Source organism: Salarias fasciatus, chromosome 15 (assembly GCF_902148845.1).
Source record: "Salarias fasciatus chromosome 15, fSalaFa1.1, whole genome shotgun sequence".
Classification (NCBI taxonomy): domain Eukaryota; kingdom Metazoa; phylum Chordata; class Actinopteri; order Blenniiformes; family Blenniidae; genus Salarias; species Salarias fasciatus.
In genome coordinates, this window is record NC_043759.1 from 22,389,573 (window position 1) to 22,416,456 (window position 26,884).

Here is a 26,884-nt window from a genome sequence, read left to right on the forward strand (position 1 = left end):
TCACACTCACCGCCCGGCTCCATATTCATAACCATTCCAGTATGAATGTCCAATTCCATTCCAGCCTGTAGACAAATCACCTGCTCAGAAGCAAAACGCTAACCCCGTTCTCTGCGCATTGATTGATCTGTCTCCTATCTCCCCGCAGCAGCTTTATTTCAAATCTGAAAGCAAACATTAGCGGCCAGAACATTACCCCTCTCCCTAATATTCTATCTCTTTCTCTCCCCCTCTCTCTTTGCATTGCGTCTCTCTCCCTCTCTCTCGCCCTCCCTTACCATCGCATCCAGGAATCATTCGTCAGTGGAATGAGGGAATAATGGGAGCTCCCTCTCGCTGGGTCGAAGTGACTGCTGTACCTTCCATTACAACTGGGACATGAGTGATTGCCTTGGAGATGGAAGGTAGGGAATATGAATGAACTGCTCTTAGTTAGGAGGGGCGAGTGTTACTGTTGGCTGCACCTTTGTTTGAGCCTGGAAGCTCTGGGAATTCTCCCTCTCTGATACACTGTAACGCCCACAAGCCCAAGAACCATCGCAGGGCTTTGATATAAGATGGCGTCCCCTTTTCTATAATACATATTGGCTTTATCTTCCAAGTGGGGTGGCGACGTCAATGAAATGTGCCTTTTCTCTGTGTGTTTTTTCTTTCTGTCTCTTGTATGGCATCAAAGCTCTTTATCCAAGGGCCCCTTGAAATACAAATTCAAACTCTTGAAAAGCACATGGCAGCAGTGTGTGCTTGGTGGAAAATAAAGAAATGTCCACATGATTTATGTGCGATGTGATTTCCTGTACAATTTCGCCAAGAACAAAAATGAGAATTAAAAAAAAAAAAAAAAAAAAAAAAAGACTTGTGCTGGAGCATTGTGTTGTACGTTGCTCTGATAAGCAGGCATTCTCTCTGCAAATGAAAGAAATGTGTCATCTTCGCGCGAAAATTCTCCAAGCTTTCATCACTTTGTTTGTCCCTCAGAGTCTGCTTTTGTTTCGCCCGTTCTCCCTCTGAAGCAGTTTTTGAAGGGCAGAGGGCCTCATTGTATCTTTTTGTGACTTCTCTTCTCTGTACTTCTCCTCTCTTTGTCATTCTCCCCTTATTCAAAATCTGCAGTGGCGGCCATTGTCTCTGTTCCCGTAAGAAGATGTCCCGCCTTTCTGCGAAACAGCAGGCGTTCAACTCCCGATCGCTCGCATGCAGCTCCAGCTTTTCCAGACTCAAGCTGGCCAGTGTCATGACATACTGTTTGGCCACTCAGAAGACTTAGTGCTGCCAATATCAAAGAGGATTTATTTTCTGGAATCAATCATTTTCTGTCCACAGTATGATAAAAGTTAGAATTCTTCTCCAGTTTCAAGCTGATGTAAAGACTAATAGTGAAAATAAAGGCAGGTATCGAGTGTAAAAGCCTTTCACCTTCCTGTCAATGCAGCACAAGCAAGGAACATGAGCAGTATCCGTTTCTACGCATGTGTTTAAGACTGCAGATCTATGATGCATCTGGCTCTTCCATGAATTATTTGTGCGAAGCAACTGTACGCCGGGCCGTGTGTGTGTGTGTGTGTGTGTGTGTGTGTGTGTACGCGTTTGTCTGCGTGTGTGATCCCTCCTCACGCAACCATCTGGCCGCGGTCTGAAACAGTTAGGCATCACACGGCCGGCCCTGCCAGGTGTCAGGGCGTCCCGGTGCCCAGGTGGCAGCGGGCGTCTCGCCAAACACCTTTGCGTGTCTGGATCCGTGGCGCCAGGCGCTACAATTAAAGCCATATTCCACTCTGATGTGGAAGCTTTCTTTTTTTATTTTTATGGCAGGCTCACCTTGACATGACTCAATGAACGGTCGACCTTTGGCAGGAGCAAGCTGTGCATGTTTGTACAAGCACAGATCCCCCCCCCCCCCAAGTGCAAGTGGAAAAACTGAGTGAAGCCTTGAGTTCCAATAACAATTCTGAATATTTTAACATTCTGCATACGTCTCTGTAGGAGGGATGGCTTTAAAAAAAAAAAAAAAAAATCAAACACGCAAAGGGACATTTGACAGTTTGTAGAAATAACTCAAAACATCGTTTTGCTGTTGCACAGGCGAGAGTCATTGCAGCACAAAGCCTGATGCTGTAACCCCTCAGACACCAGGATGCGGTTCATCTCCCGTCTTATCGGGGCTACTGAAATCTGCGGCGGAGCTGATGAAACATCAGTGGTCGGTACTGTAGGTCTGATTCAAGTGTCAGTCCGAACACAACAATTTCCTGTCGGGTTGCAGGCGGGAGGGAGTTCTTAAATTAAAGATCAAGTCTGCGAGTATACTGAAAGATATCAGCTTCACAGTTTTGTTCCTCAGATACTGTCAGTTCAAAGGATCTCAGGTTTTATTTCATGTGAGGTTGAAATATTCACATCCATTTTACCATCTTACAGTATCCGTCATGAATTGTTTTTCAAATTTCTGTGATTTTTTTTCCCATGTGTTATTGACCACCCAATTAGATTTAAGCAGTATATAAAAGTATGACCTTAATGATGGGAGAGCCAGTTCTGGTGAAGTTTGGTGGAATGGCGTGCTAATAATACTTAAACACTGAATGTATTTGCAGTTATCCAAACGTCAACACATATGTCCTGAAAACTGCTTTAGCCGAGCTAACAACTGTATAAAGGGGAGGTCTGGCCAGCGTTAGAGCCAAACGCTGCTGCGACTGAATGATGACGACTGCGGATGAAGATGGGCACTTCATTGATTGCTGCAAGGCAATGAAAGTCAGTAAAATCACCTGCAGTATATGGATCACCCACAGAAACAAGTTAATCTTTAGCTCCTGATCAATGTGGGTTTCGCAATGTGGCATTAGGGATCAGCCAAAGCACGTTTATCATTGTTTCAGCCAGACTCAAACAAATAAATGACCCAAAAAACAAACAGAAACAGCAGTACCCCATTCAGTAATCCAGGTATGCATCCAGCAATGTTTTTTTTTTTGTTTTTTTTTAACAGATATCAACACATACGATATCATTTTTTTGTGCCATTTTAACTTTTAAGTTCAAACATGAAGAGAAAACATGATGAAAATGTCTGTATTTTCCACACAGTCAAGTAATTACTATCAAAACTGATGACAATCTTAACATAAAGCCAATTTTAATGAAACCTTCTGGTTCACAATGCAGTGAAATGTCCCAAAAAAAAGCCCTCCTCCTCTAACTGCCGCATTGTGCATGTTTTTACAAACCCATTCTGACAGCATGGCTTTGAGGCTAACGCTAGTTTACGAGTAATTGTGTAGTTCGCTTTTCTGGCAGCGCTGCAGTTATTTCAGCTCAGGTCTCAGCCTCGTGCCGTGCCTGCTCCTCGAAAAAAAAAACAAATCAATGTGTTCTTGGACATTTTTTGGGGTTTGACAGGCCAGATTGGAGCCTCTTGCAGTCCAGCTCTGGCCCACGGGCCTTATGTTTGACACTCCCGGTTTATATGGAGAGTGGCGTATTCGATTTAACATACCACATAAAGTTTGAGGAAGATTTTCTCTCAGAGAAATCACACTTTATATGCGCTGGCAATGTCCACGCTGCTAAAGTGCTTCTCTGAGCACTTCGTATGGAAGTGATTCTGAAGAACACACACCGGAGCGTAACACACTGTGGTATATTTTCTTCAAATGGCATATTTTAAAGAAAGCATTGTAGTGGTAAACACGATGGATCTCATCTCAGGGCAGTAATTTCTCACGCTGCGGCTGGTGATTGATGCAGCGTTACGGCGGCGGCGCCTCTGTGGCGATTGTCTATTCAGGCTCTGAGGTATGTGGTTAAAAAAACATGCAGGTACCCTGCAGTGCGGTGAGTGTGCTCTCAGTCTCTTTGTTTTCTCTGTCTCCCTCTCCCTCCCTTCAGATGTATGTAGGTGTTAGGACTACAGTCCGTGTGTCAAGATAAGCAAGCCTGACAGGTGCTTCTCCTCATTATTCAAATAGATTCTCAGCGGGGTGAGAGGGAGTGATAGATGAAGTACCTTCATGCTGTCCTGCTCTGTGGGTTCCTGCATATGCGGTAGCCTATACACCGCATACTGCCGCGTCCGTATAGATATGTATAGCCTGGTGTGTGTATGCATTGTCCCTTTTCCCTGGGCGCTGATGGTTACATTACACTGACATTTACAATGAAATATCACCCTCTTATCATCTGTATACCATCACATTTTTCCCCATAAGTCGGACCTATTGATCTAAATATCACATCCATCCTGCTTAGCGCCGACGCTGCGGACCTCGCACGCAACAGTTCCCAAACAACGGGAGATAAATGAACGTCCATTAGGGAGGTTAGCTGGGCTTGTTTGAGGACCCAACCTGGCCAAATTGGATTCTAATAGATGTCCTTGATAGTGTAATCACTTTGACCCGCTAACGGCCTCTCCGGTTCGGGCAAACAATCAGACAGCAGGGATTTTTAGGAAAAATAAGCACAATTAGGATCAATCAGCATCACTGTGTGTGTGTGTGTGTGTGTGGCTGTCTTTGTGTGTGGGAGAGAACGCACATGTGACCTTCACTGTGGAGGTGTTAAAGCATGATGCAGCATTATTAGGATTCTCATGGATTATTGATAACACCGTGGCAGGTGGCGCCTGCTGGCAGCCGGCCTGTTGAAATGTTTTGTTCAGGCTTACAGTTGTGGGACTGATACACAAATTAATCACCTAATGCTAGAAATCACACTTTACAGCTCCACACAGCCAGATTATCTTAGTTTAGATTTGTAAAGAGGATGAATGTGCCTGCTCTCTCAGATAATATTAATACACAGTCACTTTAAAATGCCCTTTCAAACCGCAACTTTTCAAATATGGCAGGACTGCAACAATTAAAAGCCCAAGAGTTGTTAGTTCTACTCTCCAGCTGCTTCTTTTCAGTGTCAGAAATGGAATTTCTTTTTTTTTTTTTTTTTAATGCTCCAACTCTGTCTCCTTGCAAATGCTGATACTGCTGCTGTGTTTTCAGTGGCTCAGAATACCAGTGTCATATAAACGGACCCCCAAAACACAACAAAAGTTTTGTGTTTTCACTTGAAAACCTTGTGTAACTGTGGCCTGAGAGGAATTATGACATCTGACTATTTTAACTAACAATATTTTGAATGGCACCCAAGAAATTCTATTAAATTGATACATTTACAATCCACCATGTAAAAAAAAAAAAAAAAAAAAAAAAAAAAGAAATGTGGTGGGTTTCATCTTCTTAGGCATCAAAATTCAAAATCTGCTGCAATAGTTCTCGTACACACATAACTCAAGCAGAACACAACTTGTAAATTTGCCTCATGCATACAGACATCATCCAGACTCTTGTACCGTTCATTTGCAATAATCAAATATGCAGGATTTATGTGTGGCTATGTAAAGACTGAGATGTTTTAGCAGGTAAAAGACTGTTGATACATGCTCTCAATCAAACTGCCTTGTGGCGAGTAAATATCTCAAACAGCCATAAATCTCAAACATCAGGGAAATTCTTTTAGAATTTCGAGGCACGCCTTTTCCTCTTTTGATACGTCTGCATGATTTATGAGGAACACAGTGTCTTATTTACATCCTGGTATACATTGAGAAGCTCCTGCTCATCACTATTTAATGGGCTGCTTGACAGATGTCTTTGTTTTTTAGAGGCATGTCGGATAAACTCAGCAAACAGACTTCTGTTTCCCTCGAAAGCATTTCCAGTTTTTATCAGTCCCGTTTGAATTGTATGCTGTTTTTTCCAGGTACTGAAGATTTGCTCCGGGTTTGGTAAAAGAGGCTTTTCTTTCTTTCGTCAGGGAAAAAAAAAAAAAAAAAATATTTTGAACAATCCCTTATCTTATTGAACTTGCTTTAGAGGGCAGGTTCAAAGTGAAAAGAGCAGGTGCTTCTCATACCCGGTGTTTTGTAGCGAGTCCTCACCTCTGTGCCGTCGCGCAAATATTAAAATGGACTGCTTTTCTTCAGAGAACGAATACACTCATCATTGGTAACGCGGTTGATGTATAAGATACAGCAAATAGAATTGATATTCAGTCGTTTTCCATCAAAGGACCAGCAGTCACACACATTCAGATTTGCAATTACAAGCGGCGGCCTGTAAATCCATCATCCGTGTCAGTTTTTTATAGTCTTGGGGATTTGAGCTGACAGCAGCGTGGATAAACAAAGAGAGACAGAGAACCACACACACTCATAATTACACTTATGGACCATTTTATCCCAATTTACATGATAATGAATGAAGTGAAAATGCCATGTTTTTTGCTTTTTCTTTTCAATAAAGTTTCACATTTAAAGAGCAACATTTTGAAAATGATGTCCATTTACATGACGCCGTTTGTTTCTGCAATGACTCCACACACTTGCGAACAGAGAACAATATGCTGTGAACGTTAGCAAAGGGCGAGGACACAAACCTGTGCACAGATGGCGAAGTTGGATTACTGTTACGTTTGACTGTCATCTATAAAACTACTAAGTTCCAGGAATGCGGATCAGAGTCACAACACCGGAAATTGCAATGAACCCCTGGTTTTCAATAGTGTACATGGAGATCATTCACAAAAACATAACCATAAAATGAGTTACGCTGAGAAATACTTCCCTTTACATCCAGGCCAGATGTATAAAGGTGGAATTAGAGACTTTTCAACCACCACAAGTAATGCTTCCCTTTTCCTTGAACACAGTTCCAAGTGATCACTGGAAGGAAATGTTTTCACCGATGATTTATACATCTCTGCATCGTGACATATATAACGCCGTCTTAATATTACAACAGTTGTTGTGGCAGCTGGGAGTTCATTTCGTGATTACAGGACAAGTAGCTGGGGTGTTATTAAAGTAAACCAGACGCTTGAGTTGAATTCAGGTTGAAGACATGATCAAAGGGTTATAATTCATTTATTATGCTTTTCAGTACAGCGGAAAGGAGGGTGGGGGCCCTGTGTGGGGAAACAGAGCGTACTAGAGGCGTTATCGCCTTTGATTTTTATAATATATTTGTGGAAGAATTTCTTTAATTCCTCATTCTGTGTGCAGGCATTTCTGTCGCGGCGGTGAAGGGTGAGCAGATCGGGGTTTACTGGCTCATGAATGTTTATGCGGATGCGCCGTAACCTTTCTTCACTTTTCCTCTCTCTCTCTCGAGGGAGGGAACTCGCCGTCCTCTTCCTCTCCGCAGTCTGCTTCTTCTCTGCCGTCGTTAATTAGGAGGAGCTGTTAATCTTCTCATCACCGCTCTGTTTTTAATTAGCACAGTTTATATGTCACTGGATTATCTTTAATATCAAACCTCTGGATGGGCCAGGTGACGCTTTGGCAATCTAAAACAGCCCGGATGAAACTGCAAAGACGAACTGAAGAGAAAACTCAGGGGATGATAATTGCATATATGAAAACAGAAAACAGGTAGTTTGTGTCCAGCAGTTTGTGACTGAGTCATCATTTGTTGTTATTGTCCATCTTCTGCACCTGCGTGTAGCAGTGTTTCCCTGAAGCCTGAGCAGTTTTGGAAAAGTTGCATCTCCCTGTTAACATGATGAAGGAATCGGAGAGTTTTTGAAAAAGTTCCGCTTTGCTGTTTTCAAATACTTGTGTTTCCAGTGGCTCCAAGCACTATTATCAAAATGCATTATGCTAATTTCATAACAATGGTGAGACTGAACATGAGTTGCCTTTCAGAGGGTTTACCGTTATACAGCGTCTGAAGGCAGTCGGCAGAGAGGCTCAGAAAGGATCGAGATCACACATAATTTATAAGAAGTCAAAAACAGAAAGGTCGTGGCTGGTTCAAGCCTGCCTCTGCAGCTGATGACACAATACTGCTTTCCAAAAGCAGCAAAGTTCTCGAGACAAAGGAACAAACTGAAGTACAAGTTGTACCAAAAGCTAATGAGAAATAAACCATCTCCTGATAAAGGTTGCAGCCATACAATTATTTCCCATGGAACAAATTAAGCTGTTGAGTAAAGCGATCTAAATGGGTTTTTTGTCACTCATCAGAAAATTTTCTATTAACCTTTTTTTTTAAAAAAGCTTGTACTGATTATTCAACTTTACCAATCTACTTGATGTAGTAACAGAGGCTGTGATAATTACAAAATACATATATTGGATGAGGTCCAATTATTATTTTCATCATCAACGCATTGCAAAGAGACCCTCATCCATCCGTTCCATTGTTGTTTTTCCCCTCCGTCCCGGTCAGGGCTGCGGCGACAGGAGGGCAGCCGGAGCGGGCCACATGTTGTTTTAGCCTCGCAGCCCTATTCAAAGTAACAAATGGCTTCAATTTTACAGCAGATGCAGGAGATTGTTTCATTTGAGTCCTATTAGACCTCGGTGCCTCATTTAGCACTGCTCGTCGCTGCAGTAGTAATTCACCTTCTCGAGCAGTGAGTTAATATCTGTGGCCCTCCAGTGTGGCGGTGAGGTCCCCGGATCGCCATGTATTTCTTTACAATAAACCAAACTTTATCAACAAGTGACGTTTTCAGGTTCACAGGCGGCTGTGTTTCACACACAAAACTTCACCATGTGTCAGTCTTTCTGCTTCGAAATGTTGATTTATAGAACAAAAAGCAAAGGATGTAGTCCAGCTTGACTTCATTGAACACGTAATCCTGAAAGTACTGTCAGCAAGAAAATAACCAAAAACACATCTATGCTTGCGGGACCTTTAGCAACACTTTTAAATAGATCAGCTTTTTCCATGTCTTAGAATATTTTGCAGTTCAATCACACTCGGTTGTAAATAAAGTCCTTTTTTAGCTGTGCTATCTGCAGGAATCCAGAGATCTCTTCGACTTCTTTTATTCTTCACAGAACAAGAGAAGGTCATTGATGCTTTGCTGCTCGTCTCCCTCTGGCCCTGCCTCAGTCAAAAGTCACTCTCACGCCTCGAGCGATTCCTCAGCGCAGCGGCTCAGATTTGAGCCGGCGCCAAAGAGAGTGAGTCCACATATATCTCCGGATTTAGCTTCCTCGCTATGTTTGTGAGCGTTCATCATGTTTGAACCTGCTCCGGTGCCCAGATATACACTGACCTCTGGGTTTGCTGAATGTCAGAGCTCAGGTCCAGACCCTCCGGCGGGATCCCTCTCGGTTTGGATCCACACTAAAGGACCATTAGCACCGTTTCAAGACGCTACCTGCAGAAATTTGCATAGTATTTTTGCTTTGATGCAGCTGTTTTTAATCCTGTCAAGTTTGAGTTTTTGGTTTTTTTTCCCAGCAGCATGATGTTTTTGCACCGCTTGGCATCTTCCCTCATTTTTACACACCTCCTTGTTATGTTACTTTCTTGTTGTTGTTGTTATTGTTGTTGTTTTTTGCTTTATTCATCTCATCGTTGTCTCATTGTACCTTTCAGTCAGGTTATTCTTTTTTGTATGTCTTTCCAGAAACATTTAGCAAATCCTGTTTTGCAATTTGTTTCATGTAGCAAGACTAACAAACATGAAAGTTTAATGTAAAGAAGAAAAAAAAAAAAACCTTAGTATGGGTAAAGGAGTGCTAAATGATGGCCAAGAAGACTTTTCACCTTTGGCACTGCTAATGCAAAGCTATAATTGCCAAGTCAAGGATGCAAAGCTGCTGTAAATGTAAGTAACAAACAGTTTCTGGATCATTAGCTGTATTGGCAACACTTGGGTGCCATTATTCATGGAGGGCATGTTTTTTTTTCTTTTTTTTTTTCTGCTTCCCAGCAGAATAACAGTGACCAAGAGAAAGCTGAATGTAAATGTATATTTAAAATGTCTGGATCAGGATATACGGCGATTTATTATGTGGTGAGAGACTATCATTATCGGCAGCAGCAGGGGATCAAGATGTTACAGGTACAACGAATAATGTGAAAATGAGTCTTGACAGGCATGAGCTGAAGTCTCATACGAGGCTGCAGGTCAGCGGACTGTTATCTTTAAGACCAGGAGAGCGGAATTTGTCCACCAAATGAACTTGATTCAAAGTTTGAATTGAAATGAGCACATTAAACATTGAACTTTCAAAAACGGTGATAACAGTTAGGATACTTTCACATAGAATGTTATTTTGTTGCACATTTAAACTGAAGTACTAAAAACCAAATACACATTAGTCTCTTTTTCATTTTTTTTTCACAATTTGAGCTTTTTTTTTTTACCATTTATACTCTTTTTTTTGGCATTTAGGCTAACTATGTTTAATCATTTTTAAATGGTTCTGTGATTTTAAGTTTTTGCCTAGTTTTTGCTCATAAAAAACTCTTAATATATCCAAAATATTTCAACATGTTTGTATGATCTTGGTCTCTATATAGAGGTAAGACGTTGGTGAATTTATGTCCACTGTTAGCAATTTTGTAAATCTTACTATCCCTGAGGAAACTGTTTTTTCAGTCCAAATTTTAGCCAAATTCTGATTTTGACAGCGTAACACTATAATAAAGATGCTTCCATGCAGGGAAATACCATTTAAAGTCTTCTATCAACTTCTTAACTACAACTTTCACAAAGTTCATCGGATAATTTCTCAAGCACATAGATTTTTACAAAGGACCAGATGGAGTGTTGGGCACTTGGGCAGCAGAAATTCATCAACATTGTTTTTTTTGCATCTGGAAGGAGATTTTGAATCCAAAACAGTTTCTCCCATTACAAGAGGATTTTTTGTACTTTTTGCAACCTTTAAAGACAACATGCACCGTGTGCTATTACCAAAACCACCACTGTGCATAGTTAAAACTAAATAACACACATAAAAAGCAACTCAAAAGGTACTAGTGGTTGCAGACCCATGTTGATGGCCACATTATGACTCTAACTCTTTTTTCTTTGCTCACTTCCCGGTGCTGGATTCTTCATAGTGAGAATGTCACGGGTTTGAATCTGGGCAGAGCCTTTCTATAATTGCCGTTTAGGCCTTTCTACCTGGATTTCCTTTGGGTACTCCGGTTTCCTCCCACACTCATGCCTGTGAGGTTAATTGGTGACTCCACATTGCCCATAGGTATGATGGACTGGCAGCCTGTTCGGGCTGTGCCTCGCCTTTTGACCATTGTGGGATTGACTCTGGGCTTCCACATTCTGAACTAGATGAGGTCGGAGAGAAAAAGGATGGATGGATAAAAGGATGTTTATAAACCACACTGGCACTTCAGCACCTTGGACAGCTCCCTGTGGAGAACAACTTGCAACAGTGGCGCTGTCCATGGTGCTGATGTTCTGATGCTCTGAAGCAGGATCAGCTTGGGTTGGTTAGAGTGGCCATTTCTTAATTGGAATGTTGCGGGTTCAATTCTCCGTCTCTCCCGGTCCACATCGAAGTGTCCTTGAGCAAGACACTGAGCCACAAACTGCTTCCAGTGGATGGTTTGAGCATGGCAGTCCAGTTGTCTCCATTGGCGTTTGAGTGCTTGTGTGGATGTCTGTGTGAACGTGATTAACAGTGTTACGCAGCTGCTCAAGAGGAGGAGAAGTGCTATTTAAGTGAAATCCACTGACCATTTATCATTCAAATTGGTGACCCTAAATTGAACCTACAGGCGTGAAAGTGAGCGTGTATTTTCTCTCTGTTTGCCCTGTGATGGACTGGCACCTGTCCAGGGTGTGTCCTCCCCTTGCCCTGTTAGCGCTAACATCCCTGCACAGGATAAAGAAGAATAGAGAATTAATGGACTTCTTTTTTCAAGCCATGTTCGAGGACTTCACCAGATTAACACGCCAGCTTTAATACTGATAAAACAGATTCTCACACCTTTGAAACTTTTAAATTTACCCCGAACAGTTAAAAAAATGATGTTAGAGTTTACTTGATTATTTAAATCATGTCATCGGCTGATTTTTTTAACAATGGACACTGCCATTTATTGCGGTCCTCGTGACTTACTCTTTGCGCATTCCCAGCGCGCACGCAGTAGTATTTCACTGCAAACATATTGTATTAGCGGCTCGTCTAAAAATAAAGAATAAAGGCCTCTCATTATTGGTAATTTGTCCTGCGGGGCTGTTTCTCCCCCTCCTCCCCGAGTGTGTTTCACCCCCGCTGCGCAGAGTGGCTGTGCAGGAGGCGGGTCAGCGCGTCAGAGAGGGAGACAACCACAGATCCACAGATCCATCCAGGGGCCGCGAGCACACGCACTGAGCCAGCCGAGCTGAGCCGAGCCGAGCCGAGCGATGCGCCCTCACTGAGCCGGAGGACGGGAGGACCGCTGCCGTTTCCTCCTCACAAACCGCGTCTTCACTGGTCCAGCATCCCGCCGCGCTGACACTTTGAACACACTGCGCTTTCTGGATGGACTTTTCCTCTGGATTACTGTAATTTCTTTACATTTTTTTTTTTTTACAAATCCGCCCGGAATCGTCTCCCCGCACGAAAAGGTAGGGGCGCATTCATTTAGTCTTTTTTTTTCTTCTTCTCACCCATCTTGCATTCGGTGTTTTATGTGCTTGGAAGTTTTCTGCAGGAATTTTTTCTCATATCGATGTGTAATCCGAGCCGAGTTTGGGTTTATGGATGCGTTTTACGCGCAGTGGGATGGCTCGGGTGATTAGTTTTGGAGCTCTCGCCTGCAGTTCAAGCTCGAGAAACTGTGGGCGATCTGTGTCGGTCGGACAAAAAAAAAAAAAAAACTGAACCTTGAACCTGAAACCAACTGGCTTGCCTTTTCAGTAAAAATCGTTTTGTTGGCGAACGACTGAAGGAGCGTAAAGTTTGGGCTCAGAGAATCGCGTCTCTCGGATCACGGTCGAAAAGAAAAAACAAACCCAGCGCCACTAAAAGCAGCTGTCACGATTTTACATTCTTTGAGCACAAACCCACGACTCATGTTGAAATTAGGCTTCATAAATTAACAAGCGGGGTTTTCTGAGCCTTTGAGTCACAGTCAGACTGCCACCGTGTGAGAAGCGGAGGGAAAGCTGGAGACAAATGTCCGTCTGTTTTTTTCAGCCGTGCCGGGCTGTGAGTTGGATTTGAGAAGGTCTTTCCCCCCCCCCCCCCCCCCCCCCCAATTTCAATTAAAGCCTGTGAATGTTCTCTGAACATGAGAATTTGCTCTTGTAATCCATCAGAACGTCGTTTGCAATACTACTCATCTCTTGAACGCATGTCTAAAATGTCCATGTTCTGAATCACGATTATTTCTTATTTCTGGGAGAAGTTTAGTGTCAAAATGACTGAAGTAATCTCAGTGACTTAAAAGAAAAAAAAAAAAAAAAAAAAAAAAGGAAAACCATTTTTGACATATCTGTGACCGTTGTGCTGCTGATTAACTGCTATATTTGATTACATTCTCAGAGATATTCACTCTCAACAATCTTTTCTTGTGTTGAAAATGTGTGCTGGTGTCTGTAGACCGACCCCACCCCTGACTTAAGTTTGTTGAATTTGTATGGTCAAGTGGTGAACATCAGGCTGAATAACAGCACTGAAGCCGCCTGCTTCATTTTTCTGGGCCCTGAAATCCCCCCCCCCCCCAGTGGTTTCTGGACCCCACTTTGTCTCACCGCAGGACTCCTAATGTTAGTGTCTCCCTGTCCCCCGTGACTGATGTGGGATTGAATTGTTTCTCCAGGCTGAGGTGTGTGTGATGGACAGGGGGCATGTCGGGGGGGATAGAGGGGTCTGCCGTGTATGATAGGGGCTCAGCTACATTACAAAACATGTCAATAAATCTGCAGCACCAAAGCTGGACGCTTCAATGCATCATTTATGGCCAGTCAGTGACAGTATCCCGCGCAGGTCATCTCATATCCTGCACTCTTTAATAATTCATTGTGTATATCCCGGAAAATATGTGCTCGTTGTTGCATTAGTATTACAAAACAAGTTAGGTAAAGTTACTGGAGGCGACTGTCATGGTGGCTCGTACTGAGCAAAATGATGATCTGGACACACCCATAAAATGCTGTCCCTCCTTCTAGATTCATTTTTGAATGATTTTGGGAAATTAATTTGGAAACACTGAACGAATCTTTTGTTGACAAAAATAATGCTTTCTTATTGCTTTTCTAAATTTCTTGTATGTCTCATGTGATTTGTAATGGCTTGGTCTGCTCCTTTGGACCGGCTCCAAGCCTAAACAATGAGTATTCAGGAAATGTACACGGTGGCTCGGCTGGCTGGTGGTTGTCAGAGGGTTTGATTCCCCATCTGCTCCCTGTCTACACGTTGAAGCATCCCTGAGCTGAACCCCAAATATCTCCCATTGGTTGAGCATCTTGCATGGCAGCTGCCGCTATTGGTGTCTGATTGTGACTGACAGTATAGATGGCATGTTGGTGGAAAAGTGCTTTAGAAGTGAAATCCATTGACCATTTATTCAATATACATGGAGATATCTCAAGCTTTCATTGATCAATTCCTAATCAAACAATGATCCCCTGGACCATTAATAACACAGTAAGATTTATTATGATTTTTTTTTTTTTTTTTTTAGTTTTTTGTTTCTATGTTCCAATAATTACCTCAAGCAATCATCATCATTTATTTCTCTGTATGAGCCTGTATTGGTAAATTCAGGAATGTTATCTGAAAATCATCCTAATCTGCCTCATTTTCGTTTTCAGGTGATTTCGTTAAAGATGGCCTTGACTATCAGACTTTCAGCGAAGAGGTTTATGACATTTTAACACATGCATTCTTGGGAGACGGTTAAACCTGAAATTTATTGGCCCCAGGAGTAAAGAATGTTATCATGCCCAAAGGCATCTTTCAGAGGAAACCTGAGAGGGAAAGTGTCAGTATAATATTCGTGTGAAAGTTCACATGCTACATTAGCCTCATTTAGCTTAGCAATTCGGAAAAGTGGAACTTTAGACATTAAAGTAAGCTTCAAGTAAGTGAAAAGTGCCAAAACTGAAGCACCGTTTGCATGATGTTTTGAATGAAAATGCATCGTTATTGCATTTTGAAGACAACGTATGTTTCTACGGAAACCAATAAAAAGCTCAAAATGATGTAGATTTCATGTTGGGCCACAAATGAGGGCTACAGTTTGATTTTGTAATGAGACCACAGGTACATGCTCGGGTGTCTCCACATGTACAGACAAGCTACCATGAGCGTGGTTCATGTCTTGAAGAAAACAGAGGGAGTGGTTGAGGAGAAAGTCGCAACCAAGACACAACAAAAGCTTGGCGTTTGGCACTTGAAAACTTTGTCACGTAATCAGGACCTGAATATGAAAGAATGTCATGATACAGGTTCATATAACATTGTTTTTAGTTGGAAAGTCTTAGTGAAGAAAAGCATGTTGGCGTTGTTCGCTTGCGTTTTGGATCACTTGATTGCAGAGTTTGGTAAAACATACAATGAGTCATGTTGAATAGAAGGTAGCTCCTTTTTTTAAATACAAGAGCAGCATCTCAGGTTTCACGGGTACATATTAATGTTTGCTTTTCGAATGAGGAGAGAGAACAGAACGCACCTCTGTTGTTGGCGAGTTGGACTGACACAGCTGTGTTCAGGGTTATTTAACCACACAGACCTTTGAACCTTTCTCCTGTCTCACCAAGTCACCTTTAAGACAGAGACGATCTTATAGGCAGGCGGCCCTGTGGTGTCACAGAGACACACTCCTGCACGGGGGACACACATGCCTGGATGCACAGCGCATTAGCATAGGTATCGGTTACTAGAATTCAATAGCTCGCCTGCTGCAGCAAGATTAACTATTCAGGGCAGGTGGTTAAAGGGCCTATTGTGTTGCATGGTTGTGTGCCGCTGTCATGATTGGACAATGCGTTTGTCTGGTGGGCAGCCCACTGCCAAAACAATTGCAAGGGCAAAGGGCTGGAAGAGTACACACACATATAAGGTTTCGCCCTGTGAATCATTTCTAGCTCTGCTGAGCAAATTCAAACAGACCTAGATATGTACAGGTGTAGCATGCAAACGCAAGAGAGCCTCTTAATATTCCATACGAGAGTCATCCGAGTGTTGGCAATGGAAACAATTTGAATATGTATTTGCTGGATGAAATTATAATTAAAGAAAACTGTTAGCGGTGGTAGGATTCGAATATGAAGTAGTGCCACCCGAACATCTTTCTGAATGGCTGTTTATGATTGTAATCCCCCAAAGACATGCAAATTAGAGCGGGAAAGAGAGTGGCAGTGGATAATTAGTCATATTTATCAGGATCCCAGCAGGCCCTTAAAGATAGCAGGCTAACGTTCGAGGCTAAACACATGTTCTGGCTCACCTCAATGGATTTTTCCCTCATCACGGAATCAACAGCGCTGTGCTATCACTGTTTGGGAATTCAGGCCTCACATTAAGGCTGTAAAACGCTAAACGATAAGTGGAACTGGTCTCCAAAATGAAATTAGTAATTTGAAGGAACTAAACCCTGCAAAAATGATCATAAACCTTTAATGGTTGTTATTAGTGTTTTTCAGTAGTATTCAATGAGCACGTTGAGTCAAATTGGCTGCAAATGCTCTCCTCAGCATGATTTCAGTTTTACCCACACTCCCAGGCACTATTTGCCCAATCACCGTTCTCTCTGCTGAGTTTGTTTTAATTTGAGCTGACTTCATGATGATGGTATGAGCCTCTACCATGAAATGACTTTTCTGAAATAAATCGTTACTGTGGACAGTTCTCTGGAAGTGTCTCTCGATTGATCTGTCGAGTTGCAGGAACCCTGTGCTTGTATATACACAACGCAATCATATAAACTCATTTCCTTTGGCCAGACATTCACACATTCATTCCTCGTCTTTTTCTGTTTATTTTGCAGTTTGGAGAAAGGTGTGTGAAGCTGGAGGCCAAGCCATGGGGCACACAACCGGACCCACGCTGACCGTCATGTGCTTCAATCCAGGAAGTCGTCTCAAAGAGAAATCGCAGCATGACGCAGCAAATCACTGACGAATCTTCCTCAGGATCGCCTCCTCTCCACTCTGTGTGGAAGCTGGATATTTTTCCACGCATCTCTCCATAGACTTGGCTGTCAAGATTAGATTCCATCCATTATCAGCGCTCGATCTGCCTTTAAAGTCAAAATTAAAAGGATTTTGCAGTGTCTGCTTGCCTCTAAAGTTATCTATGTGGAATATAACAATCAGCAGATAAGCCCTGGAACAAAACTGTAATCAGATGTTATTATCGCTTTGAGGATCCATCCCCAGTTCTAACCCTCATCTGGCGCACGCTGTTATTCTCCACGATGAATCCAAACAGCCTACCTGGGCATTTCCTCATGCTGCTAAGTACCATGCTGGGCCTGAGCGTGGGCTTGGAGTTCACCGGCTCCGAAGGTCAGTGGGCTCGTTACCTGCGCTGGGACGCCAGCTCCAGAAGTGACCTGACGTTCCAGTTCAAGACCTCGCAGTCGGAAGGCCTGCTGCTCTACTTCGACGACGGCGGATACTGTGACTTCCTGCTCCTCACCGTGTCCGGGGGAAAGCTGCAGCTCCGCATCAGCATCGACTGCGCCGAGACCACCATCACCTCTAATAAGATGGTCAACGACAGCCGCTGGCACTTCGCCGCCATCAACAGGCACAATTTGCGGACTGGCTTGGCCGTGGACGGCCAGACCAAGACGGAGGAGGTGCGGCCGCAGCGCCAGTTCATGAAGATCGTCAGCGACCTTTTTCTCGGAGGGCTCCCCGGGGACATCCGCACATCCGCCATCACTCTGCCTTCCGTCCGCGAGTTACCGCCGTTCAAAGGAATTATCACAGACCTCAGTTATGGGAGTAAACTGCCCACGCTAATCAATAGTCAGAAAGTACGCTTGGAGATGATGGGCCTTTGCACAGAGAACCCCTGTGAGAATGGCGGGATCTGCTCATTGGCAGACGGAGAGACGTACTGCGACTGCTCCAAAACAGGATATGTAGGTCGATACTGCACTGAAGGTAAGACGCCTGACTCCAGAGTTTTCTGTGTCAAGCACTGAGTATTGATTAAAACGTTTGTTTTAAAAGAAAATTTTGAGGGATTCTTTACAGATATAGAGTTTTCCCTGCAGGAGATCTGAAGTCTGCTTTCAGGTATACCACACAAATGTTTATATTACCGTTCCTGATGCTGGTGAAGCCATCTCCTGGCACAAAACTGATTTTATTTTGCTCCACCATGAATTTTAATCCATATTTCTAAAATTAGATTGAATTTCCATAACTATGTTGGAAATTCCGCCGACGTCTGATGTGATTTGTGCTTCACTAAACTTGTGAACTGATTCCAGTGCAGCAGTCGCACAAGAGTGTCATTTATATCACGCAGGAGCGGCTCCACTCAAACACATCTGTGAGACCGAATGCAAAACCACACAGGACGTTGAGTCAGAGTGTCTCTCGGTGGATTGTTGTTCTTCCAGCTTCCTTTAGCAGGTCTTCATATTTCACGTGGGAGTTAAATTGAAGGTGATGTGCTCAGCATTTCCTCTCCCTTCACAGTTATTACTTTTGATGAGGCAGTGGTGGATACGGTATAAGCTGATATGACGAAAATTACAACACTGAGTTCTCTATTTTTTTTTTTTTTTTCATTAAATGTATTCTGATTTTTCAAGGTGCTGCAGGGACCTGAAGGTACACACAAAGTTTTGGACGAGAAACAACTTTATCTCTTTTCATTCTGCTTCTGTGCCAAGGCCATCTCTTCTTTAGGGAGTGTGATGAGATGCAGCACTTTGACAATATTCTACTTAATTCCGTCTCCACACCTTTGAGGCTTTAGGCATAAAAAAAAAAAAAAAAAAGAAAAAAGAAAAGAAAAGAAAAGCTTTTTCCGGTTAGCACTTGTGTCTGCCCTCACTCTGATGACAGTGATATCTCACAGAGTAACTGGTCTTTCTCATTCTTTTCAAGAAAAAAACTAAAGAACATGATTTTCTTGGGCTTTAAACTCCTTGTTTGTGTGCGGCTCTGCTGGCTGAGCTCTGCTTCATGTTAACCCTGCCTCTTTCAAAACACACCACCGCTTATAGCCTTGAGATCAATGCCAGCAGTAGCTAGGAATGGTGTTGCGTCCCCGACGCCACAAAAATTCCCCTGTTTGTTCCGCGCCAGTAATACACTCCACGCAATTTCTCCTTAACCTCACATGCCTTACCCTTTGCTTTATGTGCAGGGATTGTAGGAGTGTGTGAAAAGACCCATGTCAAATTTCCTCCACCGCTGACCCACTTCCTGCCTGTCTAAATCACACTGACATGGCTGAAGGATGACTCCATTTTGCCAAAAAAATCAGGGGAATGCTCGCTGAACGGCACGGCTCTGATTACAAGCTATTTTGAACTGCGTCTAATGCAGTTAAGAAGATTTAATTTGTCACCATCGTAGCGTGCGTTTAAAATATGATTCCCCTGCTCTCCGCCGGTCGGTCTCCGTCGTGTTTGGGTTCCAGCAGCTTGGTTTGAGCGGAGCTGTCGGGAGCGTCGGTCCGGAGTGCTAGCCTGTGGCGGCGTTCAGGACAGCACGCGATGTGCTGGTTGCCGAGCAGCCAAGCGGACGGGCTGGACTTGACCTCTTTTTTCGCTTCATCCCATTTGCTCGCTGCCTGCGCCGAACGTTCGATAGAGGAGGCGTAGGTGGTCTGTTTAACCGAGGGCCGACAGGGGAACTGTGACATCTTCGCGGTAAAGCAACCAAGGTTTTAAAGAGCGCGTTTACAGCTCAGCGAGACAGACAAGCCCATTCAAGGAGAGAGGTGGTCATATCTCCGCCTCAGGGCAGAGCAAGTGTGACAAGTGAATTCGCTGCTAGCTCGCTGTAGCCTGGTTTGTCCTAGGAGGTCATCTGTTGGACAAAAAAACAGCCCCTCCCGCCGGCTCCTTTCAATTTTTTTTAAACCAAAGTCATCTATTGAAGCGTCTGTCCTTTTTCTTTTCCAGGCCACAAAAGCAGAAGACGCAGAGGGTAGTCATGCTGGTCCCCCAGCTGATCTGACTGCTGCTCTTTTCTGCTTTCCCATTAACTGATGTGGCTGATTGTTGATTATGCCACAGAGACTGGGAACCATAATTAGAGGGATAATGAGAACAGAGATGGCTAATTTGCCTGGAAAATGCCTGCACAAACACCACCGTCAATTCAAACTGTCTGTCGGCAAACTCGCGCAGAGGTTTGTCCCCTTTTTAATTTTCCGGCACACGCAGGTCCACAAGTGGTAAAGTACTTGTTGTTGGAGCGTCGCCTGAGCTCAGAGGCTGTTCGGGGGGGAGAAATTCAAAGCGATTCGGCTGCACTTAGATATGAACAACTGCTCGGCACACCTGTCCGCGTCCGATCCGGTGATTAGGCTGTGCGTTAATGAGCGCTGAATGCAATCTGTCAAACCTGTGAAAATGAATCTGTTGCATTATCAGACTGTGCGGTCCAGGCCTCACATGCTCAGACGCATTTCCATGTGCATGCATGCGCACAAACACATACGCATCAACACAGACGAAACCCCCCCCCCCCCAGCCCCTCCTCCCAATCCCTGAAGCTGCTCGTTAAAACGGGCAGATGGCAGACTGACTGAGCGGACTGGGCCTGGGAAGCATTTTGCCAGCCGTATTCCTAACGGTAGCCTGCTAGCCCACTGGCCTAGAAGGCAAAAAACGAAGTAGTGAGCAGAATTAACATGCAAAAATGAGAAATGAGTAAATGGGAAGTGGTGTACAGACAGTTTGTGCCGCTTTCTCTGAACAGCCTCCACGTTCCCACACTGCCTGCCCACTCCCGCTCTGCGTCTCCTCTCGCCGGGGTTAGTCTGCGTCGCCGTCTGACTGTAGAGATAATCACGAGATGGTTCCCACGTCTCTTTGCTGAGCTTTCCCGCAGCTCTTTCCCCCAAACCGTCGGGCTCGGCTCGCAGCTTAGCGTCACAAACAGTTGGCCATAAAACACATGTTCGGTCTCTGCGCCCGTGTGGATCAGGATGTATCAGTGTGACTAACTGTGTCAGGGCAGCGAACTGAAATTAGACGCCGCTCGGCCCTCGCCTCGCATACGTGCAGGCTTTGGCAGGCAAATCCGCCTGCTGGTGGCTCCGGAGCTTTGTCTTGTCATAAATAATTCTCTAACTACTCCTTTTCACACACTCATGTTTAATACAAGTGTGCTCTTATTATTAGTTGTGCAAATATCGGTATCTTTTATGGTAATGATGTGGATATTGAACCTCATTCTGTTCAATTAACTTAGTGCTGGTGACATTATGAAGTCGCTTGAATACCTTGGGGTTTTCTCATTACAATGAGATATGCGTAAGGTCAAGGTGGTTAACTGGATTGTTTAATGAATATGCAAAACGATGGCCCGTTTTTTTTTCTTCAACAACCCTGCTCCATGTGCTTTTAATGAACAGTTTAAGGACCCCCCCCCCTTCCTTTTTTTCTTTGCTTAAAAATATGCTTGATGGAAGGCTCGTAATTGAAGGCTCGAGCAAGCAAACTGTTAAGCAAGTGCTGAAATGGTGCCTTCAGGCTTAGCTTTGGGGATTAATAAACAGACATGGAAAAAATGACAGTTACAATAATCTTACTATAAAAAGTAGGTCAGGGAGAAAAAAAAAAAAGGAGGAAAAAAATGGTGCAGGGACTTGCCTGATTCCAGTGCAGAGGGCATTTGTGTCTAGTGCCCAAGCTGAAAATTATGTTTGGATTTGAGTGGTGAAGCTGCTGGTAAAATAGAGCAGGGGATTACGCTCGGACCACATGTCCTCCACGGCACATTGGCTTGTTCTGAGTACTGCCGCAACGAGAGAAAGGGTTTTATCTGCATGGGACGCCGCGCATTCGACATGCAAACATGTACGATGCGCGTTAACCGCGGTGCAGAGGGCGTACCTGCTGATTCAGGCACAAATATTCAGACGGTCTTAATCCCCTTTCCCAATTTTTGGGAGCTGGAGAATCGCACTGCTGTCCATCAGCTGGCCGCCGCGTCCCCCCCCCCCCCCCCCCCCCCCCCCCCCGCCCCGATTCCATGCTTCGTCCTTCCTTTTCCTCTGCCAATGTCATCCTTCATGAGTGGGAGGAAAAGGAGCATCCATTTTAGACTCCAAGAAAGGAGACAGGAGGAAATCTCACCTCAAATTTCTGTGGAGATCGCCTCGCAGCCCCTCCTCTCCAACAATATCTCACGTCTCGTGTCGGGGCTCTTAAATTTAACGTTTAACGAAGACTTAATGCTGGCCGGGAGGAATAAAAAGAAGCGCGGAGACTCGCCGGAGCCGGCCGGTTCTCTGCGTTGCCTCAGCACAGCACTCAAATTAGGATCTGATATTGTTTATTAGAGCCGATGCTCCAAACGCCTGACGTCGTCTGTCTTAATTAAGAATTGCTTAATTTCCTCGTGTCGGCTCCTGATGGTCTTTCAAGGTGCTGATTACAAGTGTTGAGAGCAAATGTGATGAAGTAGAATTCCAAGCCACTCGATAATCCTGTCAGGCGCTGCTGTAAACATTTAAATATTCTATTTAACAATATCATGGAGCGTTTTACTGCAATCTTTGGAATAAAAGCTTCCATTAGAATCATAAAACCTGAGTGTAAAGAGTTCATAATTGAAATTAAATATTAAAGTTATTGAAAATGGTGCCTTACTTTGAAGTGAGAGGTTTTATTGTTGAAGCCAGAAAAGGAAGTAGAAAAAAGCTTAGCAAAAAATAAACCTTATAGACTCAATAAGATCTGGGTTCCTGTTCACACGACAGCGGTGTTGAAAGCCACTGAAAATATAACTTAAAAAAAAAAAAATCCACTGTTGAAAGTAGGAGAAACCTGACTTCCTTGCCGTGCAAAAACTTTTCTTGAAATGAGAATTGAAAAACGTCTTGTGAACAGGGCTTGGCATGGCAAGCTGTAAGGTGTTGGGTAAAGTGGCATAGCAGAATAGAAGCACAAATTACACCGTCAGAAGGACTATGTAAGGTTAAAGTCCATTTTTACATATCCTAAACAGCAGCATTCCAATGAGGAAAATTCCCCAAAACACGGAAAAAATAGCGATATTGCTTCCTGCTCTCACTTCTGGACTACTGGACCCACTTTTCAATTCACACTCACCTTTCAGAGCAGAAAAAAATTGCAAGCTATCTCTTTCATCAGTATCAAAATGACTGAACTCAATTTTAAAGGTGAACAAAATACTGTTGTTTTTGGTCATTAAAATGAGACACCTTTCTCCTCAAAGCCTCTGAACATACTGTCAGGGACCTGAAGCTGAACAGCAGGGGTCATTAATCCAAACATTAATTCTTGGCCTGTGCTCCTGTTTGGGGCCTCGTGTGGCTCAAGTTTGAAAACCTCTGAACTAAAGTCACCTGTCCAGGTAACTTTCCTCATCACACTCCTTCAGGGTGCTAGAAGGTGTAAAAGAGTGAATAAGAGCGATGGGTCTTTCCTTGGCTTCTCTCAAAGTTACACGGTTTGATGTCCATGAGGCGTCATTCACAGGTTCGCTCCTGCAAGAGGAAGTGTGTTTAAAGAAAGTCCTTCTGTGAGCATTCCTCTGAAAAGTCATGAGGTCGGCGTGAAGTGGAGGAAAAAAAACAAAACAAACATGGGTCTGAGAACGAGCGTCCAGAGAGCCTCTCTCAAATCTGCCATAAATCTTCAAGATTTATGTGACCTTTAGTGTGTGTGCGGGGCTCAGTGTGCCACAAGAATATTCTAATTTTTTGACAATATTCTCAATGTGAAAGAGTTGTTTGCAATTGAATGTAAAAGTCAATCTGGCTCCCTGAGACGACGGGACAGATGAAGTGTCATGTGTTTCTCTCCACAGGGGGTTTTCTTAAACTGAATCAGGCATGTCAAGGGGCGCCTCTTCTGCTCCTTTACATGACAGCTCAATGATTAGCAGTGTGGTTTGTTTTGCATGTTAGACACACATGCAAAAGCAGCTGAGGTGTGTTGCTAATGCGCGGCTTCTCTCTCTCTCTCTGCTTCCTCTCGTTTCCCGTCACTCCTCCACAGCAGTCCAGAGAAAACCAGGTGAGTGGAGGAGAATTCCTCATAGTTTAATTTCATTCGAGTTTTTTTTAAATCAATGATTATTGTTTACACAATTTTAAAAGCAAGTAAAAAAAAACAATCCGGTTTTCAATTTGCATAGTGAACAACCTGCTTATATTCACCCACTCTTTGCTGGTGGTTTGTTTGAGCGGAAAGCTTTCAGATGCACTCGGGGAAAGCTTTGTTTTTCAGCGTGTTGGCCATGCTCTGCCCTCTTGCAAAGCATGCGCAGTGGCAATACAGCTGTAGTATTGGTGTGTTGTTCTCAACTCTTCTCTCTCTTCCTGTCCGTTTGATTGTTTTTCTCCTCAAGGCCTCGCGCACCTGAAGGCAGAGCAAGGTACGCTCTTCTTCTTTTCCCCGTCTTTGTAGATCTCTATTTTTTATTTATTTATTGCTCGCCCCTCCCCCCCGCCGGCTCAGGTTTGGGGCGTAAATTTTCCGTGCGTGCCTCCGCTACCTGTCCGTGTGCATTTGTGTGCTGCACTGCTGCAGAGAAGGGTTTGTGTGTGTGTGTGTGTGTGTGTGTGTGTGTGTGTGTGTGTGTGTGTGTGTGTGTGTGTTTATTAGCGGGGAGGAGGTGCATGCTGCGTGGCATGTCCCACATCTCACCTTCGCCCCCCCCTCAGCCCCCCCCCCCCACCCCTCCCCTCCCTGTGCCTCTGTGTCTCCTCAGCCTTGTTTTACCCAGGTTTCTCTGTATTACATAATTGTGTACTATTCTCAGTTCCACAGCAAACATGCAGTGACACGGCCCACGGTGGGGGGAGGGAGGGGGGTGGGGGGGGGGGGGGTGAGGGGAAATCACTGGAATTTGGTTAGACAGCATAGAAGAGGAAGGTTACGGAGAGCGAAGGGAAAAAGCAAAGAATAAACAAAAGCTGCGAGGATGAGGAGTCTTCAGTTCGCTGCTGCTTTAGAAACCGTTTTTACTCCAAATGTCGGTAAAGGGAATGAAAATATTCCAATGACCCGAAATGATCGCATTTGAATCTACATGTTTGAGTAGTACTTAAACACATCTTTCATTCATTTTACAGTTTTATAATCCAAACAAGAACTACGAAGAGCCAGAACTGCTTAGCAAAGGGAGCAGATATTATTTCTTAGTCATCAACAGATAATCTCCACTTTTATATGCTGGCTTTACCATTTCCATCTTTTATTATTTATTTTATGAAAAACAAGTACAAGGTCACGGCTTCTTTCATGTTGAACCCTGGAGTTGTTTCCATGATTCCATTGCAGCTTTTTTTTTTTTTTGCATTTGTGAAGTTGCATGCGTCTTTCCCGTTCCCACACCTGGTTGCATGCGCGTGTGAGTCGTGCAGGCCGATTGCACACTAACGCCAGTTTGTCCTGACTTTCTGCTGTCTCTCTCCGGTGCTCTGCCTGGGATCACACTCCTCCCTTCTTCTCTTCCCTCCGCGGATCCTTTCTCCTCTCCGAAAACCTGTAGGTAGAAACAAAGGTACAGAAACCCTCTTCTTTTGTCCTGTACTGTGCTCTCTCTCATATGAAATGCACAAGCTTTGTGTGTCGGTCTGTGTGCGTTTGTGCGTTGGACATCCGCTTAATCATTTATTATATGTGTGCTAAATGTATTCATGCGCTCCTCTGTGCGTTTGGAGAGGCGAAGCAGAACAATCGGGGGACTGGATGCTGTTCGGCTGACGAACGCTTGCTGTTGCATGCAGGATGTGCGATTGAGTGGAAATCCGAGTGACGGCGGAACCAAATGGAGTGCCACCGCTGCAGATGGAGCGATTTTCACTTGATTATCACTGTTTAGTGAAAAAATGATGAGAGGGAGCTTTGGCGATGGATTATTCATTGTGTGTGTGTGTGTAAACAGCGAGCGTTAACGGTGGCGCGTGTGGACGCGGCGCCGTGACAGTTTTATGTCTGTCGGAAAACAGCTGATTGGCGAAACTGACCTGACATTTGGCTTCATTCTCATGAAGAAAGCTCAGAGAGCTGCAATCATCCTCATGATTCATTGGCTGGAACTGTGTGCTTTGTATGGAAGGTCATGGTGCGTTTGTGTTGATCTGAATTCATGTCTGTTTGAGCAAAGTTTGGTTTTTCTGACCTTTGGCTGTGAAACTGGCTTCAACACATAGTTTATCTTGTTTCTGTCTTTAACTACAATGCAGAGTGATGCGTTAGTCTGTATGGAATTGCCAATGCAGTTACAATAGCTGAAGCTTTCAAGTGTTTTTGTCATGGAAATGAGCGTAGTGCAGCATATGTGCTGTTTGTTTTGTGTGCTGCTAGCCTTTTAGTGGATTTATTTAATCGTTATTTGCCTTCTTACGTTGCAGAATTGTTTTTGTTTGCAGAAAACATGCCCTCACATTTTAAAAAAGTACGTGCAACACTATCCTGCCGCAGTGTTCAGATCCACCTATCGGTCCAGTCTGATAGAGTAACCTCTGACAGCATCCAGGATTAGCTTTCACGCGGCGGCCAAATAGCACACAGTGGTCGAGGAGAACATGTAATCTCACAAACTGATGTAATGTGATCTTTGGCTCTGGAAGGGATCCTGGTTTCTTCTGCAAGCAGTCAAATGCACTGTTTAATCCTGCTCTTAGTCCTGCTGTAACTAGTTGGCTGGGATTGTGTGAACGGTGTGCAATGATGAAAAGAAACCAAAGTGAGGGAAGTTTCCAGTTTGGTGAAGTTATTTCTGTTAAAAACAACAAGAAAATCTTGTTTAAATGGAAGAGAAGTTTTGTATTTTCCCTTGAAAACATCATGTTAAATGGGACCCAAGTTGTTCGCTGTTGTATAGCAGGAGGAGAAGGACCCAGGTTTCTCAGACCCTTTCTTGTTAGGTCCTTTGGGTTCTTTTCTCTGCATGTTCCACTTCTCTCTAACCCTGAAAGGACAAATCAGATGGGCCGGGGACT

The 26,884-nt window shown here is 43.9% G+C and overlaps 1 protein-coding gene across 1 annotated transcript in view; it reads left to right on the forward strand.

Moving 5' to 3' along the window:
- The first annotated feature begins 386 nt into the window (after positions 1-386).
- Positions 387-26,884, forward strand: part of nrxn3b (neurexin 3b) — a 322,512-nt gene continuing 296,014 nt past the window's right edge. Inside the window, exons 1-5 of the mRNA XM_030109917.1 lie at positions 387-404; positions 16,749-17,874; positions 23,931-23,948; positions 24,283-24,309; positions 25,429-25,440. Coding sequence (XP_029965777.1) covers positions 17,178-17,874; positions 23,931-23,948; positions 24,283-24,309; positions 25,429-25,440 — 754 coding nt within the window. The 5' untranslated portion in view covers positions 387-404; positions 16,749-17,177. The remainder of the gene's footprint in view (positions 405-16,748; positions 17,875-23,930; positions 23,949-24,282; positions 24,310-25,428; positions 25,441-26,884) is intronic.